This window comes from Manis javanica, chromosome 8 (assembly GCF_040802235.1).
Source record: "Manis javanica isolate MJ-LG chromosome 8, MJ_LKY, whole genome shotgun sequence".
Lineage (NCBI taxonomy): Eukaryota > Metazoa > Chordata > Mammalia > Pholidota > Manidae > Manis > Manis javanica.
In genome coordinates, this window is record NC_133163.1 from 101,633,075 (window position 1) to 101,653,362 (window position 20,288).

Consider the following 20,288-nt stretch of genomic DNA (forward strand, 5'->3'; position numbering starts at 1 on the left):
GTTGTATACTTGAAACCAATATAAGATAGTTTATCAACAATACTTTGATAAAGGAAAAAAAAGACAATGAGGCTTGATGCCTTCTGAGGAGAATTAACCCAAAAGAAATTCAGGTTTTTTTTGATCCAGTAATTTCATTTTTTAATTAATTAATTTTGTAGTCATTAATCTACAATTACATGAAGAATATTATGTTTACTAGAGTTCCCCCTTCACCAAATCCCCCCCACAAACCCGTTACAGTACTGTCCATCAGTGTAATAAGATGCTGTAGAATCACTACTTGTCTTCTCTGTGTTGCACAGCCCTCCCCGTGTCCCCCCCCCCACATTATACATGCTAATCGTAATGTCCCTTTTCTTTTTCCTCACCCTTATTCCTCCCTTCCCTCCCTTTCTCCCCAGTCCCTTTTCCTTTGGTAACTGTTAGTCCATTCTTAGGTTCTATGATTCTGCTGCTGTTTTGTTCCTTCAGTCTTTCTTTGTTCCTATAGTCTTTGGGTTTGAGGTGAGTCTCTTGTAAGCAGCATAGAGATGGGTCTTGCTTTTTTATCCATTCTATTATTCTGTGTCTTTTGATTGGTGCATTCAGTCCATTTACATTTAGGGTGATTACTGAAAGATAGGTACTTATTGCCATTGCAGGCTTTAGATTCGTGGTTGCCAAAGGTTCAAGGTTAGCTTCCTTGGTATCTTACTGTCTAACTTTACTCACTTATTGAGCTAGTTTGAACACTGTCTGGTCATTCTTTATTTTTCTCCCTTCTTATTCCTCCTCCTCTGTTCTTTATATTTTGGTTGTTTTATTCTGTGCTCTTTTGTGCTTCCTTTAACTGCTTTTGTGGGTAGTTGATTATATTTTTTGCCTTTAGTTAGTATTTGGTTGGTCTGCTTTCTTTGCTGTGATTTTATTTTCTCTGGTGACATCTATTTAATCTTAGAAGTGCTCCCGTCTAGAGCAGTCCCTCTAAAATACCCTGTAGAGGTCGTTTGTGGGAGGCAAATTCCCTCAACTTTTGCTTGTCTGGGAATTGTTTAATCCCTCCTTCATATTTAAATGATAGTCGTGCTGGATACAGTATCCTTGGTTCAAGGCCCTTCTGTTTCATTGCATTTAATATATCATGCCATTCTCTTCTGGCCTGTAAGGTTTCTGTTGAGAAGTCTGATGATAGCCTGATGGGTTTTCCTTTGTAGGTGACCTTTTTCCTCTCTCTAGCTGCCTTTAAAACTCTGTCCTTGTCCTTGATCTTTGCCATTTTAATTATTAGGTGTCTTGGTGTTGTCTTCCTTGGATCCTTTCTGTTGGGAGTTCTGTACACTTCCATGGTCTGATCGATTATTTCCTCCCTCAGTTTGGGGAAATTTTCAGCAATTCTTTCTTCAGATACTCTTTCTATCCCTTTTTCTCTCTCCTTCTTCTGGTACCCCTATAATGCGGATATTGTTCCTTTTGGATTGGTCACACAGTTCTCTTAATATTGCTTCATTCCTGGAGATCCTTTTATCTCTCTCTGCGTCAGCTTCTATGCGTTCCTGTTCTCTGGTTTCTATTCCATCAATGGCCTCTTGCATCTTATCCATTCTGTTTATAAATCCTTCCAGAGATTGTTTCATTTCTGTAATGTCCTTCTGGACATCATCCCTTAGCTCTTGCATATTTCTCTGCAGCTCCATCAGCATGGTTATGAGCTTTATTTTTAATTCTTTTTCAGGAAGACTGGTTAGGTCTATCTCCTTCTCAGGGTTTGCCTCTGTGATCTTGGTCTGTATCAATTTCTTCTGCCTTTTCATGGCGATAGATATATTTGTGGGGAGCTGGCGCATGTGTTGGGTAAGAGAAAGTCCCTTCTTGCCAGTTTGTGGCCTTCCTCTCCTGGGAGAACAGCGGCCTCTACCAGCTTGTGCTGGGGAGCTGTGTGCAGACGGGGCTTCTGATCTTGCCCGGCCGCTATGGAGTTTATTTAGCTCTGCAGTTGCTGGGGGCGTGGCTTGCCTCAGGCTGCATCTCCAATATGGCGGAGCCGTGTCAGAGGGGTAACAGGCGGGAGGCTGTTTATCGTGGTGAGGGGCCTCCAAGCTGCGCTGCGGGGTTCAGGTGCCCAGAGTTCCCCGGGATTCCCAGCTTCTGGGCTAAGTGTCCCGGGGCACTTCCATCCAGCTTTGGGGTCCCTGTCCCTTTAAGACTTTCAAAAAACACTCGCTTTTCTTTGTCCTGGGTTCGCCAGCTGCAGGGACCCGCTCACAGGTCTTACTGTCCTGCTTCCCTAGTTTCCAGCACCCCATGCACGCACTGTGTCTGCGCTCTGGTGCGGATGGCTGGGGCTGAGTATTCAGCAGTCCTGGGCTCCCTCTCCCTCCCCGCTCCGACTCCTCTCCTCCCGCCGGGAGCTGGGGTGAGGGGTGCTCAGGTCCCGCTGGGCCGTGGCTTGTATCTTACCCCCTTCGCAAGGTGCTAGGTTCTCGCGGGTGTGGATATAGTCTGGCTGTTGTCCTGTATCTTCTGGTCTCTCTCTTTTAGGATTAGTTGTATTTGTTGTATTTTCAAAATATATATGGTTTTGGGAGGAGATTTCCACTGCTCTACTCACGCCACCATCTTGGTTCTCTCTTCAGAAATTCAGTTTTTCATCAGGACTTACATACAATATTATACATACTCTATATATGTAAATATTATGTAATTTCAGGGGTCTGATGACTGATAATCAGATGTTTTTTGTTTTAACTGGGGAAGATTAAATAGCAGAGAATGATGAATATCAAGCCAAAATGGGTTGACCCTGAGGGAAGAAAAGGTACAGAGGCTGCAAAGGATTAACAGAAATATCAAAGACAAATTAACTGTGTCTTTTCCATTGTGATAAGAGGAATAAAGTTAAGGAGCAAGAGGGATGCTAGGTAACTGGGGAATGATGAGGCAATTACAGAAAAAGGAAGGGGTAGAGGAGAGACTGATATATGATCCAATTAAACCAAATTTGGCTTACCTGTGTGCCACCAGGTACTGTCCCTGGCGATGTCAACTCAGTAAGGAATGAGATCCAGGAGAAACTCTGCTCTTCAGGGTACTTACAGAGTCTAGTAAGGGACACAAATGAATGATGACCTCTATTACAGTGTCATTGTTGGTTTGACATGAGATAGGTGTCATTAGGAGTAGCTGGCCAGACAACCCTAGTATAGGACTTATTGTTGTGAACATCAGTTTCACCTTTGCAGAGACCTAATTTCAATCCACTAATAGGTGCCCTGTCTCTTAAAAAGTGATACACGCTAACCATACTAATAAAAGATTGTTACATATGCCAAATGTCAGTGTATTAATGTTCAGTGAAAAAGCTATGTGAATAGCCAAGTTTTAGTTAGATTACTTGGCAAGCATGGAAAACAGAAAGGGGAAGCATGGGGTGATGCAAATGTTGCATGGCATCAGGCTTTGGTCCCCTAATGCTTTTCAGTACCAGGGAATCAGCCAGTTCCATCTGCTGGTCAGTACACCATGCTTCCCTTGACCATAATGAACAAAGCCAGTCTTGCTTGATGAATGCCACTGTCTTACACCTGCATGCTTACTGCTATCTTTCTTGAGTTATGTTACCACCATTCTATATGTATTCTCTCTGCTTCTTTGGGAAGCATTCTCTTACCATTTAATGTTGATATCATCAGTTACACCCTTAAGTTTTGGAGATACTTACGTACAACCTATGGTTAAAATGGAGGTGTATACAAGGATATGGCAACATTGATAAGGATATCATTAATACCAACAGTTACCAAGGAACAACATGAATTGTCATGTACTGAATCTTCAGGAATGTAAATTGATACAACCACTTTGAAAATAGTTTTATATTACCTAGTAAAGTTGAGTAATACCATACCCTTTTCCCAGCAGTTCCATTCCTAGTTTGAACAACTTGGAGAAAACTCTTGCACATGTATACCAGGAAATAAGTAACAAGATTGTTTATAGAAGAAAGCTAGAGAGGAATTCCCAAGTAATTCACATGTTCGTGTATACAATGGAATGCTACATAGAAATAAAAATGAAGGAAGTATAGCTCTCATTATATGAGCATGAACTCAGAACAATATTGAGTGGAAAAAAGCAAGTCACATACTGAAAGATAAAGAGCAGGAAAGATACTTACTGTATGAGTCCATTTATATAAAATGCAAAAACAAAGCTTAAAGCTATTAGGGCTATGTATAAGGTTAAACCAAAGAGGAAAGAAGAGAATGATCAATTCAGATTTCAGTACAGTGGCTGCTGCTTTCAGGAAGGAAGATACGACTGTGAAGGGGAACATGACAGTACTGGTATCGGTCTCTTTCTGAAGCTGGGTGGTGCATTCAAGGGTGTTCATTTTATTATTAAGTAATACTATAACCTGCTTTGTGTGACAGATTTTTTTACTTTGGGATAAAGAGCGATCTATTAGACTAAGCTATTAAGTCACTCCAAGAAATGTCTTGTTCCAGATTTCTAGAACCTGGAGGGCATATAACATCACCTTTGCCCCAGTATTCATTGCTACTATATTGTCCATTATTAGTAGGATGAACATTGAATTTATGGCCCATACTGGAACACTTTTGAGAATAAAGAGAGGTGATGCTCAAAGTAATTAAAATAATATGTATTTCTTTGAAATGTTTATTGACTAAGTAATTGACTTTATTATATATTATAAACCTCAAAAATAAATTATATTAAACCACATTGAAATCTTTTTATATTGGTTATCCCAACATTAAAAAATAGGATAAGCTAAATAATTACTCTTAGTACATATTCATGTACTTCTTTTACTTTCTTACCATTATCTAAAATACCATGTAATTTTCATAAATATTTTCATTTAGGGGGTATTTTTTCCAGATGGTTGTCTTGTCAGTGGGTTTCAGCCCTGGGCAAGTTCACTATGGATTCAATGTGACCAAAGCAATGACAGTAAAACGTTCCTGGGGTGAAAGGGTTATACTAACTTTATTTCCACGGTGGCAGGTCAGTCACTAAAATCCCGTTCACTCAGGTCGAGTCTGCATGCAGCAAACTGGTCTCTGCCTCTGGGCCTTTCTGCCCACACAGCTATCCCCTCTTGGCCTGCACAGCCATAGCCTTCCTCTGACTCTGTTCTAAGCGCTCCTACTATTCCAGCCTCTGCTCTGTTCTGCTGCAGCCTTGCAGCTGTGCCACCATGTTGCACAGAGCACTAGGCAGGGCTCTTTATATAGAGTCAATAACCGTATTGCCCACATGTGTGTAGTGAGCTAGCCAACCAGGGCCAGGTGAGAATCCTGGCCACAGGAACCTTCACTTTATCCACAATGGTCTTATTTTTTATTCACCTTTAAAATTGCATTTGATGGTTAATGTATTTGGAAGTGCTGATACCAACCATTAATCTTCTCTGTAGACTGTATTATATTTGAGAAAATACACTCTCAGAATACTTGGTCAGCTTGCCATATTTAAGTTGGAAGTACAAAATGGAGGTTTACCAAATTCAGTAATGACAGCAATGTTAATAATTTGTTCCCCAAAGAAAGAAAAAAAAATACATGGTAATTGCTAAACCAGATGAGATACCAGGTGTCAACAGGTGTAAGCCAGCCCTTTCTGGGACCTGCAGTTTAACATCTGCATAAGTATTCTCTTAATTTGCTTGTTATTTGCAACCCAGGTGGTTGCTAGTCAAATCACTAGCTGACAGACCCCTGTGGTGAATCATCCTTTCTTCTTAGAAGATGAAAACACTTAAAAGGATCCATAAAATGTTACTGGTTTGAGGAGTAAAATATATTAGGTAAAATATTAATTTGGGAAACCTTGGGTGAAGTGGGTGGTAATGGAAATATGTCAAAACTTTGAAGTACTGGATGTTTTGCAGCCAAGAAAAATTGAGCCAAATCACTAAGGATTATTTCTTGTTCACATAGGAACATTTCATGAAACAAATGATCCACATTTATGGCTAGAATTTGTATTTATTTTTACATCACTCTTTGGGTAGGTTCTTGTTTTAAGTATCTTTTCTGAAAGAACAGTCCTGCTGTCTCTGGAAAGACGTTGCTTGTTGAGAAACTCGATAGTGTTTGGGTGAGACCCCCATGGTGAGGAAGTGACAAGATCAGACCCTCCTGCCCAGCCTTGCCAATCAGTGGGTGACATATCCCAACATGGTGTAGAGTAATGCACTGAAACATTTTCAGAATGCTGTATTTTCTCCCTTTAAAAATAACTTTTCCAAAAAAATTTTCTAAAGCACCTTTTCAAACAATATTTTTTCCAGTTACAAGATGCCATTCCTCACACGGGGAGTATATTAATATCCCCCATATTAATATTGAGTCAGAAAATATTCTCATAAACTATATACAATAAAACAAACATGCCTTAAATATACTGTGCTTGAAAAAAGTACTCTTGCAGCAATAATTTGAAAGTCATTGATGGAAAAGTTTTATTTTGGCACATATTGTAAGTTCTTTCCCCCAAAACTCGGTTATCAGAAATTACTAATTTTATCAAGTAGCTGTTTTAATGGATTTGAGTTTTATTTCCTCTTCTTCCTTTTTTTCCTACTTGATTTTTTTTTTTGATCAACAGAAGACAATGATAAAGGCATTGAGTGATCCACAAAGATGATGTGTGATATATGGTTAAAGAATATATGATGCATGGAAATTACATTTTATTTAGACTAATAATAGATATAAGTTGATGGAAATGACTTAATATTTTAAATGTGTTTGTTTCTTCTCTCCATAGCTTTAAAAAAAGGTAAAACTCACTTCTGTCTATACTGAATAGCAAAAAATAAGTGACTTCGGCCACTGCAAATCATGGCACTACCATTCCGGAAGGACTTAGAGAAGTACAAGGACCTAGACGAAGATGAGCTCCTTGGGAATCTGTCAGAAACAGAACTGAAACAACTGGAAACTGTTTTGGATGATCTTGATCCTGAGGTAGGAGCTAATGAAATAAACTTCTCAAGCTCTTTGAAACTAAGTAGCTGCCTCTGAGCAGTGAGCTTTTTCCATGACTTTTCCCTAGTACTCCCAACCCCCCCTCCTCTTTATCCAAATGAACTTTTTGCCACCTCTCCACATTCCCCGCTTCTGCCTCCTTATCTCTACCTACTGACATGCCTGTTCTATTTTTTTTCAACATCTTTATTTTGAAACATCTCCTGAAATGTTCTTTCCTGTAAGAAATCTTTTCTCTCCCAGCAGGGAGGAGTGTTTTTGGTAAAATGCAGGAGATGATTAGCTCTTTGATGCATACCAACTTCTGTGCCTCTTAAGAGCTTCTGTATCATAATGGCTTCAGTTTAGTGTCTCTAGAAGGTTCTTCATGCCCTTAAATGTAATTGTTATCTTTCTGAAAGATGTTGACCAAATTGAGTAAGTTTGTAGTCATTGGTCCGGTAGATGTAAGTAGACTCTCAGCAAAACTGCAATCTATATGGAGCAGACCTGAATATATATATTTATGTTTTAATTTGCAAAGTACATGTTACTTGTCTTATAAATTGCACAAGGCTAAGATAGAGACCCTTGACCCCTTTGTTATTCCCTGGTATGCATGAGGAGGAGAGGAGAAGCAGTGAAAGGAGAACCCTAATGTTATTGCCTCCTAACCTGAAGATAATGGTCATTTGCCAAGCTTCTTTTCCCTTTTTTTGATACACTTTTAAAAATTGAAGTATATTTGATAGTATAATATTATATTGGTTTCAAGTATACAACATAGTGATTCCATAATTATATACTTTATTAAATCCCCACCCCAACTAGTCAACATAGAAATCTGTTGATTTCAAATATATTATCTGTCAGCATAGAAAGATGTTACAGAACTATTGACTATATTCTGTATGCTGTACTTTCATCCCCATGACTAATGTATATTATGATTGAGATTTTTGTGCCTCTTTATCCCTGTTTAACCTACCCACCCCAACCCTTCTCCCATTGTAACTACCAATCACTTGTGAGTGTCTGTGAGTCTATTGCTGTTCTCTTCATTTTGTTTTGTTTTGTTTTTATAGTCTACATATAAGTGAAATCATATGGTATTTGTCTTTCTCTGCCTGGCTTATTTAACAAAGTGTAAAGCCCCCTATGTCCATCCGTATTGTTGAAAATGGCAGGATTTCTTTCTTTTTTATGGCTGAATACTATTCCTTTGTATATATGTACCACATCTTCTTTATCCATTCATCTGTTGATGGATACTTTGGTTGCTTCCATATCTTGACTGTGGTAAATAATGCAGCAATAAATATAGGGGTGCATATATCTTTTTGAATTAAGGATTTTGTTTTTTGGGGGTAAATTCCTGTAAGTGGAATGACTGGGTTGTATGGTATTTCTGTTTTTAGTTTTTTGAGGAACCTGCATACTGCTTCCATAGTTACTGCACCAGTTTACGTTTTATACCAACAGTAAAGGGTTCTCTTTACTCCAACACTTGTCATTTCTTGTCTTTAGAACAGTGGCCATTCTTACTGCTATGAGGTGATATCTCATTGTGGTTTTGATTTGCATATCCCTGATGATTAGCGATGTGGATCATCTTTTCATGTGCCTGTTGGCCATCTGTATGTCTTATTTGGAAAAATGTCTGTCCAGGTCCTCTGTCTATTTTCCCCCTTGTCCCTCAAGCCCATGTCTACAAGCACCCATGGCAGAGGCCCCCCCTAAGCCCTGCTAACCCTTCTGGTGAAACTTCTAAGGGTGCTCTGGTCCACATGTAAACCTCTGCCCATTTTTTAATTGTGGTTTTGTTTGTTTGTTTTTTTGGTTAGGCTTCTTTTCTTTACCATGTTCCTTTATGCTGAGACACAGATTTTTAGTGCCTTCTAGGTATCAAGGTAGAGTTTATTTTGTGAAATTGTTCTTGTTATTGCCACATATTTATTTCCTGCTGGAATGTTTTTGAATTTTTATTGAGAATTATACTCCTGTTCTCAGCATGACTTCAGCACTTGGATAACGTGTTTGTACTGTAGATAAAAACTCTTAGTGATAATTGTGACTATAAGGGAAATATGTCTAATATCCAACTCAGGATAACATGTCTTGATCATGTCACAGCAATATTTTCTACAGGCAGTTCAACCTATAGACCTACTTGAATCAAGTGGTTGTAGAACTGGGAGACGCATGAGAGCTTGTCTAATCCAGAGGTTCCCAGCTGTGGCTCCATTGACACTGGGGCTGGATGCCTCTTTGTTATAAGCGCTGCTAGGTGCATTGTGGACTATTTACAGCATCCCTGGCCTCTGCTTGATCCATGTCAGTAGCACACCTTCTGTTTTAAAACGTACCTGAGATTTTCTTTCAATCAGTTACCCTAAAATTTTAGATAGGGACAACTACCTTGAAAGAAGAGTTTATTATTGACAGTTCCCAAGAGCAGGAAGCACATGATGACACAAAGGGCCACACAAGGAAGCACCCAAGTTGGTCAGGAGGGGAAAAAGAGCAAGGAGAAGCATGGTCCAGAACCTTTACGGTAGTATCTGAGGGAAGGATTGGGTGAGACAGGGTGGGCAAGTTTGAGCAAGTTTAGGATTGGATAGTTTGAATAATTTCAGTGGGCTCGGGTATAGGAGTAGCCTCTAGTTAGCTGGTACTTGGCCTGGATGATTTAGGGCAGGGGAAATGCTGGCTTGGTGTGTGAGAGAGAAAGGAGGGGGTTGGGGAATGGGCTCTGGATTAGTTGGTTTTCCCAGGAATGACACTCTGGTGGAGGGAAGGGGGTGTTGTTTGCTACCCTAGGAATGAACTAGTCCTAGAGGGACAGTCTTTCCAGGACTAGCAAGATGTCAAAGCATCCTAAAATTACAGAAAATAAATATGATTAATACCCCCTCTCCCCAGCTGTGACAAGCAAATATATTTCCAGATATTGCCAACTGTCTCCTGGGGGAACATTCCTGGTGAAAAACATTGATCTAGCACTTGCCCTCTGTTTTACAGATGGGAAACAAAAGTTAGGTGATTTGCCCCTGTTATTGCAATTAGGGAAAGAACTAAGACTAGATCTCTCACTGCCTGATTGGTCCCCGGCAGAATAATGGTCTTCCTGTTAAACTACAGTGAGTGTCCTGTTGACAGATGCACTGTGCTATAGGTGTGAAAGCTGATGGTTTGTGTCTTCTTAGTTGCAAATCCATGACCTGCTTCTTGTATGGGGAAGCTTGAGTTCTAACTTCTGGATGTATTTCCAGCTCCCCAATCCTGGTTCCAACTCTCCCAACCTCAGGGTACTGTTGAAACTATAAGAACCGTGGTGTTTATTGACAGCATGCCACTAATTGGGTGAAGTTTTTGGAGAGTGCCAGTAAAGTGCCAGGTAAGAAAAGAGGGCATGGATAGTAGCAGCTACTTCAGCCAGAGAAACAGCCTGTAACTGACAGTCTCAGAAGATAGGCAAGAGCAGAGTGGCTGAAGGCTGTATGTGGTGCCTGTAATATTTGGGAGGGCTATTGTACTTTCCTTGTGCTGCACTCAGTATATATTATTTGGTAACACACTGCATTTTCTTGGGATATCTATCTCTAAAAGCCAGCCAGCCAGCCTAGGCAATAACTATTTTTTCATTTCCAAACCTGGGACTATACAACAAAATTCTGCTGCAGAGAGAAACATGTACTTTTTAGTAGCAATCATTTTAATGAGATTTTTGTCTGTTTGTTGAGTAATTATGACCCATTAACTAACCTGATTAAGATTACTTTTTGTAAAGCTTGGTTCATGGGTTTATGGTCTGCAAAGCCAATTAGCTGTCACCTATTTTGTCAAAGACCATATTTAAGATGCCACAATTCCAGCTAACATACCATTTAACACCTGTATGTTTCACGTGGACTTGAGCAGGTGGTTGGAACAGTGTGACTTCATCACTCCCACCATGGAACAGCAAGATGTGCATACATGCCTTATTGATGGTGAAGAAAAGTAACTTTGATTCATTTGCCTTAATGAGCATTTTTCTTTAAAACTATTCTCAAATCTTTATTCAATAAGTAGTTGAAAGTCAGCCTATAGATCCAGGTGCAATGCTAGCTTAGGGAGTCAAGAAGACACAAAACAAATGTGGTTCTTGCCCTCATGATACAGGCTGGTAGGAGTGGGGGGGGGGAGTTAGACAATTTAAATCAAATAGTCATGCCATATGAACACAAGAGCATATAATGGGAGGTCAGAAAACCTTCCGTGGGGGAATGGAGCTGCAGACTGAACAATGAGTAACAAAGGATGGACAGAGCATTCCAGGGAAGTCCTTCTGGTAGAAGAAAGCATATGGCAAATGCAAGGGAGGAACAAGGATAGAATGGGGAGGGTGTGTGAGATGAGGCGGTGGGAGTGAGGGCTGTAGATACCCAGGAATATCAGGTGGGAGGCTAATGTAGTATTCTATGCCAACTTGGATCATAGCTTGGACCAAGTAATGACACTGTAAATAAAAGTAAACAGACTAATGAGTCTGTAGCAAGTAAAAATGGATAGGACTTTGTGGTTGGTAGGGAATAGATTTTTCATGTGTAGCTCTTATCTTGATTTCAAAGCCTGTGGGTAGAAATTTTGTGTTTCCTTTTTATATTCCCATGGACAATTTTGTGTGTAAAAAAAACTCAATGCAGGGTCAGAAATAGACTTACTTTGTGTTTTATTGTTATGGGTGGGCCTTCTGTATAATGCTTACCATTACATGGGGAGAACACAAAGGTGAATTTTATGGAAATTATGGGTCTCAGCAAATGGCCAGTTAGAGTGCTAAATTTTATAGTTTTAAAATTAATATTTGCTGTTGTTATCTCTATAAAATCTCCCTTTATAATGAAAAATTATAGCATCCATGAGATTCAGTGTCATTGTCAATATTGGGAAATGTTGCAAGAGTGGGTTTGCCCCTTTGTGTGACTTCTCTGAGTACCTTCCATTTTCAAAGCAGAGGAATACCTAGGAATGTGAGACAAGGCAATATTACCTCTTTGTCTTAGGACAAGCAGAAGGATGGAGCTCATGTTGTCTAATCGTCACTTGTTATTACTGGGCTTAGTGAAAATTGAGAGTAGGTACTATAGGGGACAACTTAAACCCATTGCCTCCCACCATGCCTGCTCTGTCAGTCACTCCATGCATTCAGAAAGACTGTACCCACAGAAACCCAGGGATGTTGTTCTGGCTCCAAATATGTGTCGGGGCTCCTTCCTGTATGAGTAGCAATGACAGTGGTTACTGCACATACATCCTAGTGCTGATGGACACACACACACACACACACACATACACACACAAGTTCAGCCTTTCACACTGTATTTAAAAACAAGTAAACATTAATATCCTGATGTTCTACCATATTGTATGCATGTTTTTATCATGAGAACATCTTTACAATGAAAAGAAGTCATTATGAAGGACAATGATGTATATAGTCATTTAACATACTTTTGTAATAGAATTGTTTTCTGTGTATACATATATGTTGAGCAGTTATTAGGCATTAAGAAAGCTATTTTTTATTACCACCCTGGGACATTTAAAAAGTAAAAGATGTTCCTTCCAGTAGAATACTTTCTGAAGAAAATGTGTAATTTTAATAATGTAAGTGAATTCTATGTAATAAAAAACATTTGGATAACTTTTACATTGTTGCCCTTCCTGTTACAATATCCTAGTCTGTAATTCTTTCTTACATGGGTTATGTGTGGAAGCGTGTGGCATTGGCATTGACTTGGGTCATAATGGCTGATTCATTCTCTTTGGCAGAATGCCCTTCTGCCTGCAGGGTTCCGGCAGAGGAACCAGACGTCAAAGTGCTCCACGGGGCCATTTGATAGAGAACATCTCCTGTCATATCTGGAGAAGGAAGCATTGGAGCATAAGGACAGAGAAGACTATGTGCCCTATACTGGAGAAAAGAAAGGTAAACACAGAAGTTCAAAGTCATTATCTGATAGCACTTGATTTTTCTTTTTATAGGTAGATCTTAAGATATGACACTTAAAAATGTTTTAGGTAATTTGGCATGTCACTTATGTTATTCATCAAGTTGGCCAATAAGTTCCTTCTTAATGCTTTGTTAGTAAGATTTGTTATACAGTGACTTTGTATAATAGTTCTTAGTTCTCTACTGTAACAAATTTAAAAATGTGCTGGAATAAAATTTTAGATTCACTAGGTCATTATAGAATGTAAAGATGTTAAAACACTTCTAACTCGTGTCTTAGAGGTAAAATGTCATAAAACAATTCAGGCTATATTTTCAAAGGCCCTTTTTAAATGTAGTTTGTCTTAGTAATCATTTTAATTGCTAATGCTTCATAATCATTGCTTTCAGGAATTTTTCTAGTCCAAGTCCCTCCTATTGCAGAGTTTGACCTTGGGTAACCTCCGTGGAGACTGAGTATAACTGTTTTTTAAAGTTCTATATGTAATAACACTTAACATGAAGTAGGCTTCATTTTTTGGCTTTCAATACAGGTTGGCCTAAGAACCAGATTCTACTTGCACTCTTATTTAGGACATGGTTTATGGAGCACTAGAATGGGTGGCAGCTCTTCCAGCACTGTTTTCACATCTGAATCGTTAAACCAAGGCAGGCAGAAAGGTTAGTGCATAGTGCTTTTTCTAGTGAGGCTTTAGCTTTTTGTTTGGAGGGAAGCCATTCTCAAGAATTTTGCCACAACTCTGTCACATGGCTACCCCTTAGCTGCAAGGGAAGCTAGAAGATTCATTTTTGCATTCCAGCTTCTGTAATAGAGGGAGGCTAAAGAATGAATTTTGGGGAGGTAATCCATAAGGTCTGCATTAAGTCTTTTGGAAATTATCATCTCCAAACCCACTCTTCTTCCTGTAGATCCCACCTCCTCCTCATCTCTAGTTGAACATCACTACCTTTGCTTCTTGTATTAGGGTTCTCCAGAGAAACAGATACAGAGTCCAAAGGGGGTATGTTTATAGGAAGAGAGAAGAAGGGAGATTTAAAGTATTGACTCATGTGATTGTGGAGGCTTACTAAGTCTAAAATCTGCAGGATAGGCTGGTAGGCTGGAGGCCTAGGGAAGAGTTGTAGTTCAAGTCTAAAGGCAGTCTGTTGGCACAATTCCCTCTTGCTTAGGGTAGATCAGTTTTTCTTCTATTATGGCTTCACTCGAAGTCCACTGGTTTAAATGTTAATCTCATCAAAAAACACCATCACAGAAACATCCAGAATAATACTTGACTAAATAGCTGGGCACCATGTCCAGCCAAACTGACATATAAAATTAACTGTCAGAGATATGTATGGCATGTCCCCGTTGTGTTCAGGGCCAGAAAAAGAATTGAAACCAATGCAGTTTTGTAGTGTAGAGAATCACAAAGATATGCAAAAATATCAGTTCCTTTGTATTTCTCATAGAAAAGACTGCTGGTTCTATTTTCTTGTGTACAGCCATACTGAGGACACACTGTTTATAGTGCCAATTGTGTTTATATAGGAACCCATACATTTGAGAATAAGTATTGGTTCATCACCTTTTACCATTACATAAAATGATTTCTGGGTATAATTAGGAAGAAGAATGGAGATAGACAGGGAGAGAGAGAAGTGGGGAAAAGAGATGGCAGGAAAAAAAAAGAATTTGAGGATAAGAAGAGAAAATAAGAGATGTAAAGAGCTGCCTTTGTCCTAAACTGACCCAGGAAGCTTCCCAGTTCCTCTTGTTTCATAATCTCCAGTTGCCTAGGAAACGATCTTGGAGGTTTAGAGGAAGTAAGAAAGAAGGTGGAGAAGAATTGTGGAAAATAAGAAAATATCAGAGGGGAGAAATGATAAGACGTGATGAGGAAGAGATTTAAAGAGCTGCATTTTTCTTGAACTGACCCAGGAAGCTTCCCAGTTGCTTTTGTTTCAGAATCTCTTAAAATTTATTCCTTACTTTGGGTTTCAGATGAGCATGAAATAAATGCAAGTAGTTGAGTAAAAAGCCAGTAATTTTGCATTCATAGTCAGTGATTTTCTTTCTATAATAACTCAGTATGTTTACTGTCTCTTAGCTATGTGTGTTAGTTAAATAGTACGTGTGAGCAGCTATGAAGTAGTGATTAAGATTGTGGCATTCATTAAAATAACTTTAAAGTGTAAAATGCTCACAGAAAATGCACAAATTAGAAGGATACAACTCAGTGCATTATATAGTGAGCCAATGGATACACCAATGTAATTACTGCCCAGGTAAAGACGTTATCAGCACCTCCGGAAGGTCCCTTCATGCTTCCCCTTGTCACTTTGCCCTTTCTTCTTCCCAAAGGTAACCACCATCATAGCTTGGAATATGAAACATTAGTTTTGCCTGTTTTGAAATTGATATAACAGGAATCATACTGTCTAGCTATCTACCTTGCCTGCCTACTTCATACAGGTTTGTGGGGATGATATTTGCTAATGGGTGTAGTGAAATCACTGTAAAAACCTTTAGAGTGTGATCATTGTAAAGGATCATATGGGTGATGTTATTACCAAACAAGGGATATCCATTCTCTGTCATGGGAGAGTGGTCCAAAACCACAGAAATGAGTCACTGAGTTTCAGGTCTATCTGATAGGAGCAAATACTACCACCCTAGACTGTGGGGTCAAGCTTAAAAGCCATGTTACAGTGCCTGAGACCTAAAGAAGTGCAAATTAATCTTCACCAATTGGAGAACTTTGGTTGTCGAGCTCTCCTTTGAAATGTAGCTAAAAGCCAGCTCTAGTCTTCTCAAATCCACCCTAGGCTCCCATCCTTAAACAGTTAGCTTTGGTTTCCTTAGGCACTACTATGTCTTCCTTTGTTTGGGTCTTATCCCCAAGATCTTGATCATGTCCCAGAAGATCCTGAGAATAAAATCTACATCTTACTAGCATACCTCCCAATCAAAACTAAATGTGACTCCCCTCCTTAACTCTGAAGCTTATTTTTCAGATGCCACTCCCATGATTCTTTACCCTGAACACCTGGGTTGAACCCCAAATTTCTTAATAGCTTATTTAACAGGAGATGGACTTTCAGATTGAGGATGCCTTCCCAGTTAGAGGTTCTTCTGGTTCTTCATTAAGAAATTTGAGAACATTAAAAAACAAAGACACTTTTTTGGTGTTCTTGGGCTAATTAGAGTCTGTAAACATTCCATTGGTCTCTAAACTAAGCCATTTTTCATCCTAAGATAACTTTTAGCCACGTTCAGTACCCAAGAACAGTGTTATTCTGTACCAGGGAATGTTATTGTCATGTTACTCAGGTCCTTGAACTCCTTCCGAGTTATATGCCTAAATCATTGTCTCTCTCACATAGTGATCTCTCATTGTAAATTGTTTTTAAAGATCAATCAAGTGACTAGTCACTTTTTTTTTTTTTTTAATTGGAAGCTACTGAAGGATTTTCCAGTCATTAAATCCAGTCATTAAAGTACTTTCTCGTACTCTGAGATTAATTAAATGAATGTGAATTAAAGGCATACCCTCTTTCTGGAAATAAAATTACATGGAACTGGCATGACAGAAGGAATCCTCTTAAAACTGAAAATGGAACATTTTGGGATTTTTCCTTTTGACCACAAACAAAAACTAAATACTCATGGCAACTTTTATCTTTCTGAATCATCTAGAAATGTTTTTAAAGACCTGACCAACTAAGAAGGACACTTGAGAGTTGTTATAAATGAGTAATTTCATTTTGTAATTTGTGAAATGATTGTTTATAATTGTACGTTTCACAGAATTAAAAGTGTATGTCAACATCTGAGAAGGAGGAATTAATCCTACTTGAGATTCAAGGCATTATACCTTCAGATGCATTTTGGGAACATTTTGTACTACACTACTAAATTTTCTTTTAATTGTATAGTTCTATTAATAGCAACAAGAAGGTATTAGGCAACTAGTAAGGCACAATTGACAATAGGTGTATTAGAGTTGTTTTTAAGTGCATTATTTATAATAGAATCCACACAATATGCATGTTAAGTTCATCTAAATCTAACAAGCTCATGGTAAGAATGGCATGATAACAAGTAATGTTGGTAAAGATTAAAGGAAATGTCTTTCCTATGAGTCTGCAACATTCAAAATGTTGAGAAACTAAATGTTTAAGAAAATTTAAAAAAAAACCAGTTCTAGTATACATTTCTTTTACTTGAAGATAGATTAAAATGTTGGGAAGCCATTTACCTCTTTCTCCTTGAAATTTTGCAAAATAATGTAACTGAGGCAGAGACCAAGAATTGGGTGAAGGAGAGTGTTCATCCAGTTCTTTCTCCTTCCAGAGGATGGTAAAAATGCAGAGTGCTGACTATATAGCTGATTATTACTTCCCATTACATTTTTACATATGCTGAATATTCTGTTTCCAAGAGATAAGGCTTAGAGCCTTGCCATGAATTTGGCAAGAAATAATTTGCAGTCTTTAATAGTTCTTACACGTTTTGCTCCCCTCCCCAATCTGATATCAGACTTTGCCCTTACCTAGCTTAAGGTTTTTTTAAATTAATTAATTAATTTTATTAAGGTATTATTGATATACACTCTTATGAAGGTTTCACATGAAACAACATGGTTACTACATTCACTGCTGTTATCGTGTTCCCCCATACCCCATTGCAGTCACTGCCCATCAGTGTAGTAAGATGCCACAGAGTCACTATTTGCATTCTCTGTGCTACATTGTCTTCCCCTTGAAACCTCCCCACACCATGTGTGCCAATCATAATACCCCTGAATCCCCCTCCCCCACCTCTCCCCTCTAGTAACCGCTAGTCCATTATTGGAGTCTGTGAGTCTGTTCCTAGCCTAAGTTTTTTATCTCTGAGTGCCCCTGATTTCACAGACGGATCAGAGCCATATTGCACCTTGTATGCTACACTCTGGTGAAGCAGGGAATTCCGTGTAAGCCACTCACTCACCCACGTGGACTTCTCCCTTAACTTGCAGAGCACTCCAGTTCTCCCCCTGACCCTTAGGGTAGAGCCAGCGTTTTGTTTTGTTTTCCCTTCCCCTCCCTGAGAAAGGAATGCTGTTAGGTTTCCTCCCCACAATCCCTTTTGCCCCACCCTGCTTAGGAAGGTGAATTTAACCAGATTGCTTTAAATTGAGGACTTCTCATATACTTTCCAAGTTACTCACAATTACCTTAGCTTCCCAGAAAACTTACTATAATTGCTCTTAGACTAAAAGAAGCTTCTCTCACCTTGCTGAATACATGATTTCTTTTAAGAAAAGACAGAACTGATCCTTTAGTAAACCAAAAGGATGGTAGTTACTGAAAGGAAGGGAGCGACACATAGCAGCAATTCACCGGAGAGTTCCGCTTTATTAGGGAAAGGTGCTGGGTTATATAGGAAGGGGCATGAATTGATTGAGGTGTCACTTCTACGGGGCTGGTGGCTGTTGGCTAGGTGCTGGGATTGGGAGGGGGGCGAGAGGTGATTGGGCTTCAGGTGGCGCCGGCGGGAACTGAGGACCCCGAAGAGAAGCCGGAAGTTTGCCATCTTACTGGTGGGGACCCTTCATTCTCCCCTTTCTCCTCTATGGGTTTGTGGACGTTGCTTTCTCTCTGGCTGCTTCCTGCTGAACAGGGGCGGAGAAGGGAGTGAGGGCTTGAGGATTGGGAGGAAAGGGTTGATAGGACTCCCCGCAGTAAGGACGAGTAGATGTGGACTTCTTCAGGTTTGGAAATCAATGAAGGTTCCCTGTAACCATAGGTTGGCCAAGAGGATATGGGTGTCAGGAGCCAGGCGTCTGCGGCTATTGTTTCCAGGAACAGTTTCCAGTGGAGAGAGGGGTCCATCTCAGCGTGTGGTGAGGAGGTCACGTGAGGGTGAGGGATCTTCTGTGGCCAGAAGCTGGTAGTTCCTGAGTAAAAACTGGTTGAAAGCTTGATTAGAGATTTTTCCGACTTGGCATTTGATGAACTTTATTACACAGGGTAAGAAGAGACAGGCAAGAAGAATGATTATTATGGGGCCTGCAATGGGCCAGAGCCAGGTGAGGAGGGTGTTTGTTAGTATTGACGAGAATGGGTTGGAATTGGAAGCAGAGTGGAGACTGGAGGCAAGGTCGGTGAGTTTGGTAATGTCAGTTTCTACAATGCCAGATTCGTTTATGTAATAGCAGCACTCTTCCCAGAGGAAGACGCAGGTGCCGCCCTTCTCGGCTGTAAGCAGATCTAGGGCCCGCCGGTTTTGAAGGGTGACTTTAGCTAGCGAAGTGACCTGTCTTTGGAGAGAGGCTAGAGAATCGGCAGTGGATGTCAGGGATCCCTCAAGTTTGGCGTTGAGATCTCTAACTGCCTATAGAGAGTGACCCAAGGCTTCTCCCGAAAACCCTGCCCCAATGGCTGAGGTGGTCCAAGAGATACCAAGCATGATGGGAAGGAAAGCAGCCCTTTTTGTGCGCGAGGGCAAGGGAGGTTGGAGCTCAAGGAATTCTGCCATGCTGTAAACTGTTAACTGTGGGATTAGGGTGACGAGAATGCAGGGTGTATCGGAGTTGAGAGGCAGTGAGTTGAAAAGACTGCCATTACACTAAAAGAAGTGTCCTGGTTGCGTAAAAGTCTTAGAGCCGGAGGTAGGGGTGTAGATAGAGAGGCAGTGAAGTGCGCTGGAGGGGGGTGGAGTTGGACCTACACAGTGGTGGATGGTGAGATTATCTGAGTATTCTGGTTCCCATAGGGGTATGTCTGCCAGGGGGCAGAGGGGTTGTCTTTCTGCATGGAAGGAGTAGTTGGAAATATTAAGGGGCACGGCGGCCAGCAGTGGGCGCTGTAGTGATGCGCACAAGAAACAATTGGCGGTGTTAAGGGTGTGGTTGAGAAAGATGGTGGTGTCCTGAATGAGCTGTAATGAAGAGTAGGAGAAATGGGAAGAGGGGCGGGGATAAGAAGATGAAGAGGCACTATCAAGAGTTTGGATAATGACTTTTTCGGAATGTCTGCTATCTGATGCAACTTGAGAGATCTGGGAATGAGAGAGAACATACTTTCGAGAGATATGAAGGGTACTGTGGGGGGTCGAGGACCCCCCGTAGTAAACTGAGGCTGTGACTCTGGCAGCCCATCGAGAGTCCCAGGGATCTGGGATTGATAAGAAGAATGAGCCATTGGGATATTTCATGAAACGGTTGGAGGAGTAATACTGTGGGTACTGGAAGTTACCTATGTAGTGAATGGTGCAAGACTAGTAGGGACATCTCCTGTAGGTATCTGGCCATCGCCTGCAATAGGCTTGTTTTTGGTCATAGAGG

The 20,288-nt window shown here is 40.1% G+C and overlaps 1 protein-coding gene across 1 annotated transcript in view; it reads left to right on the forward strand.

Moving 5' to 3' along the window:
- Positions 1-20,288, forward strand: part of TMOD3 (tropomodulin 3) — an 84,811-nt gene that overhangs the window by 27,502 nt on the left and 37,021 nt on the right. Inside the window, exons 2-3 of the mRNA XM_037020997.2 lie at positions 6,781-6,980; positions 12,798-12,954. Of these exons, the coding sequence (XP_036876892.1) occupies positions 6,855-6,980; positions 12,798-12,954 (283 nt within the window). The 5' untranslated portion in view covers positions 6,781-6,854. The remainder of the gene's footprint in view (positions 1-6,780; positions 6,981-12,797; positions 12,955-20,288) is intronic.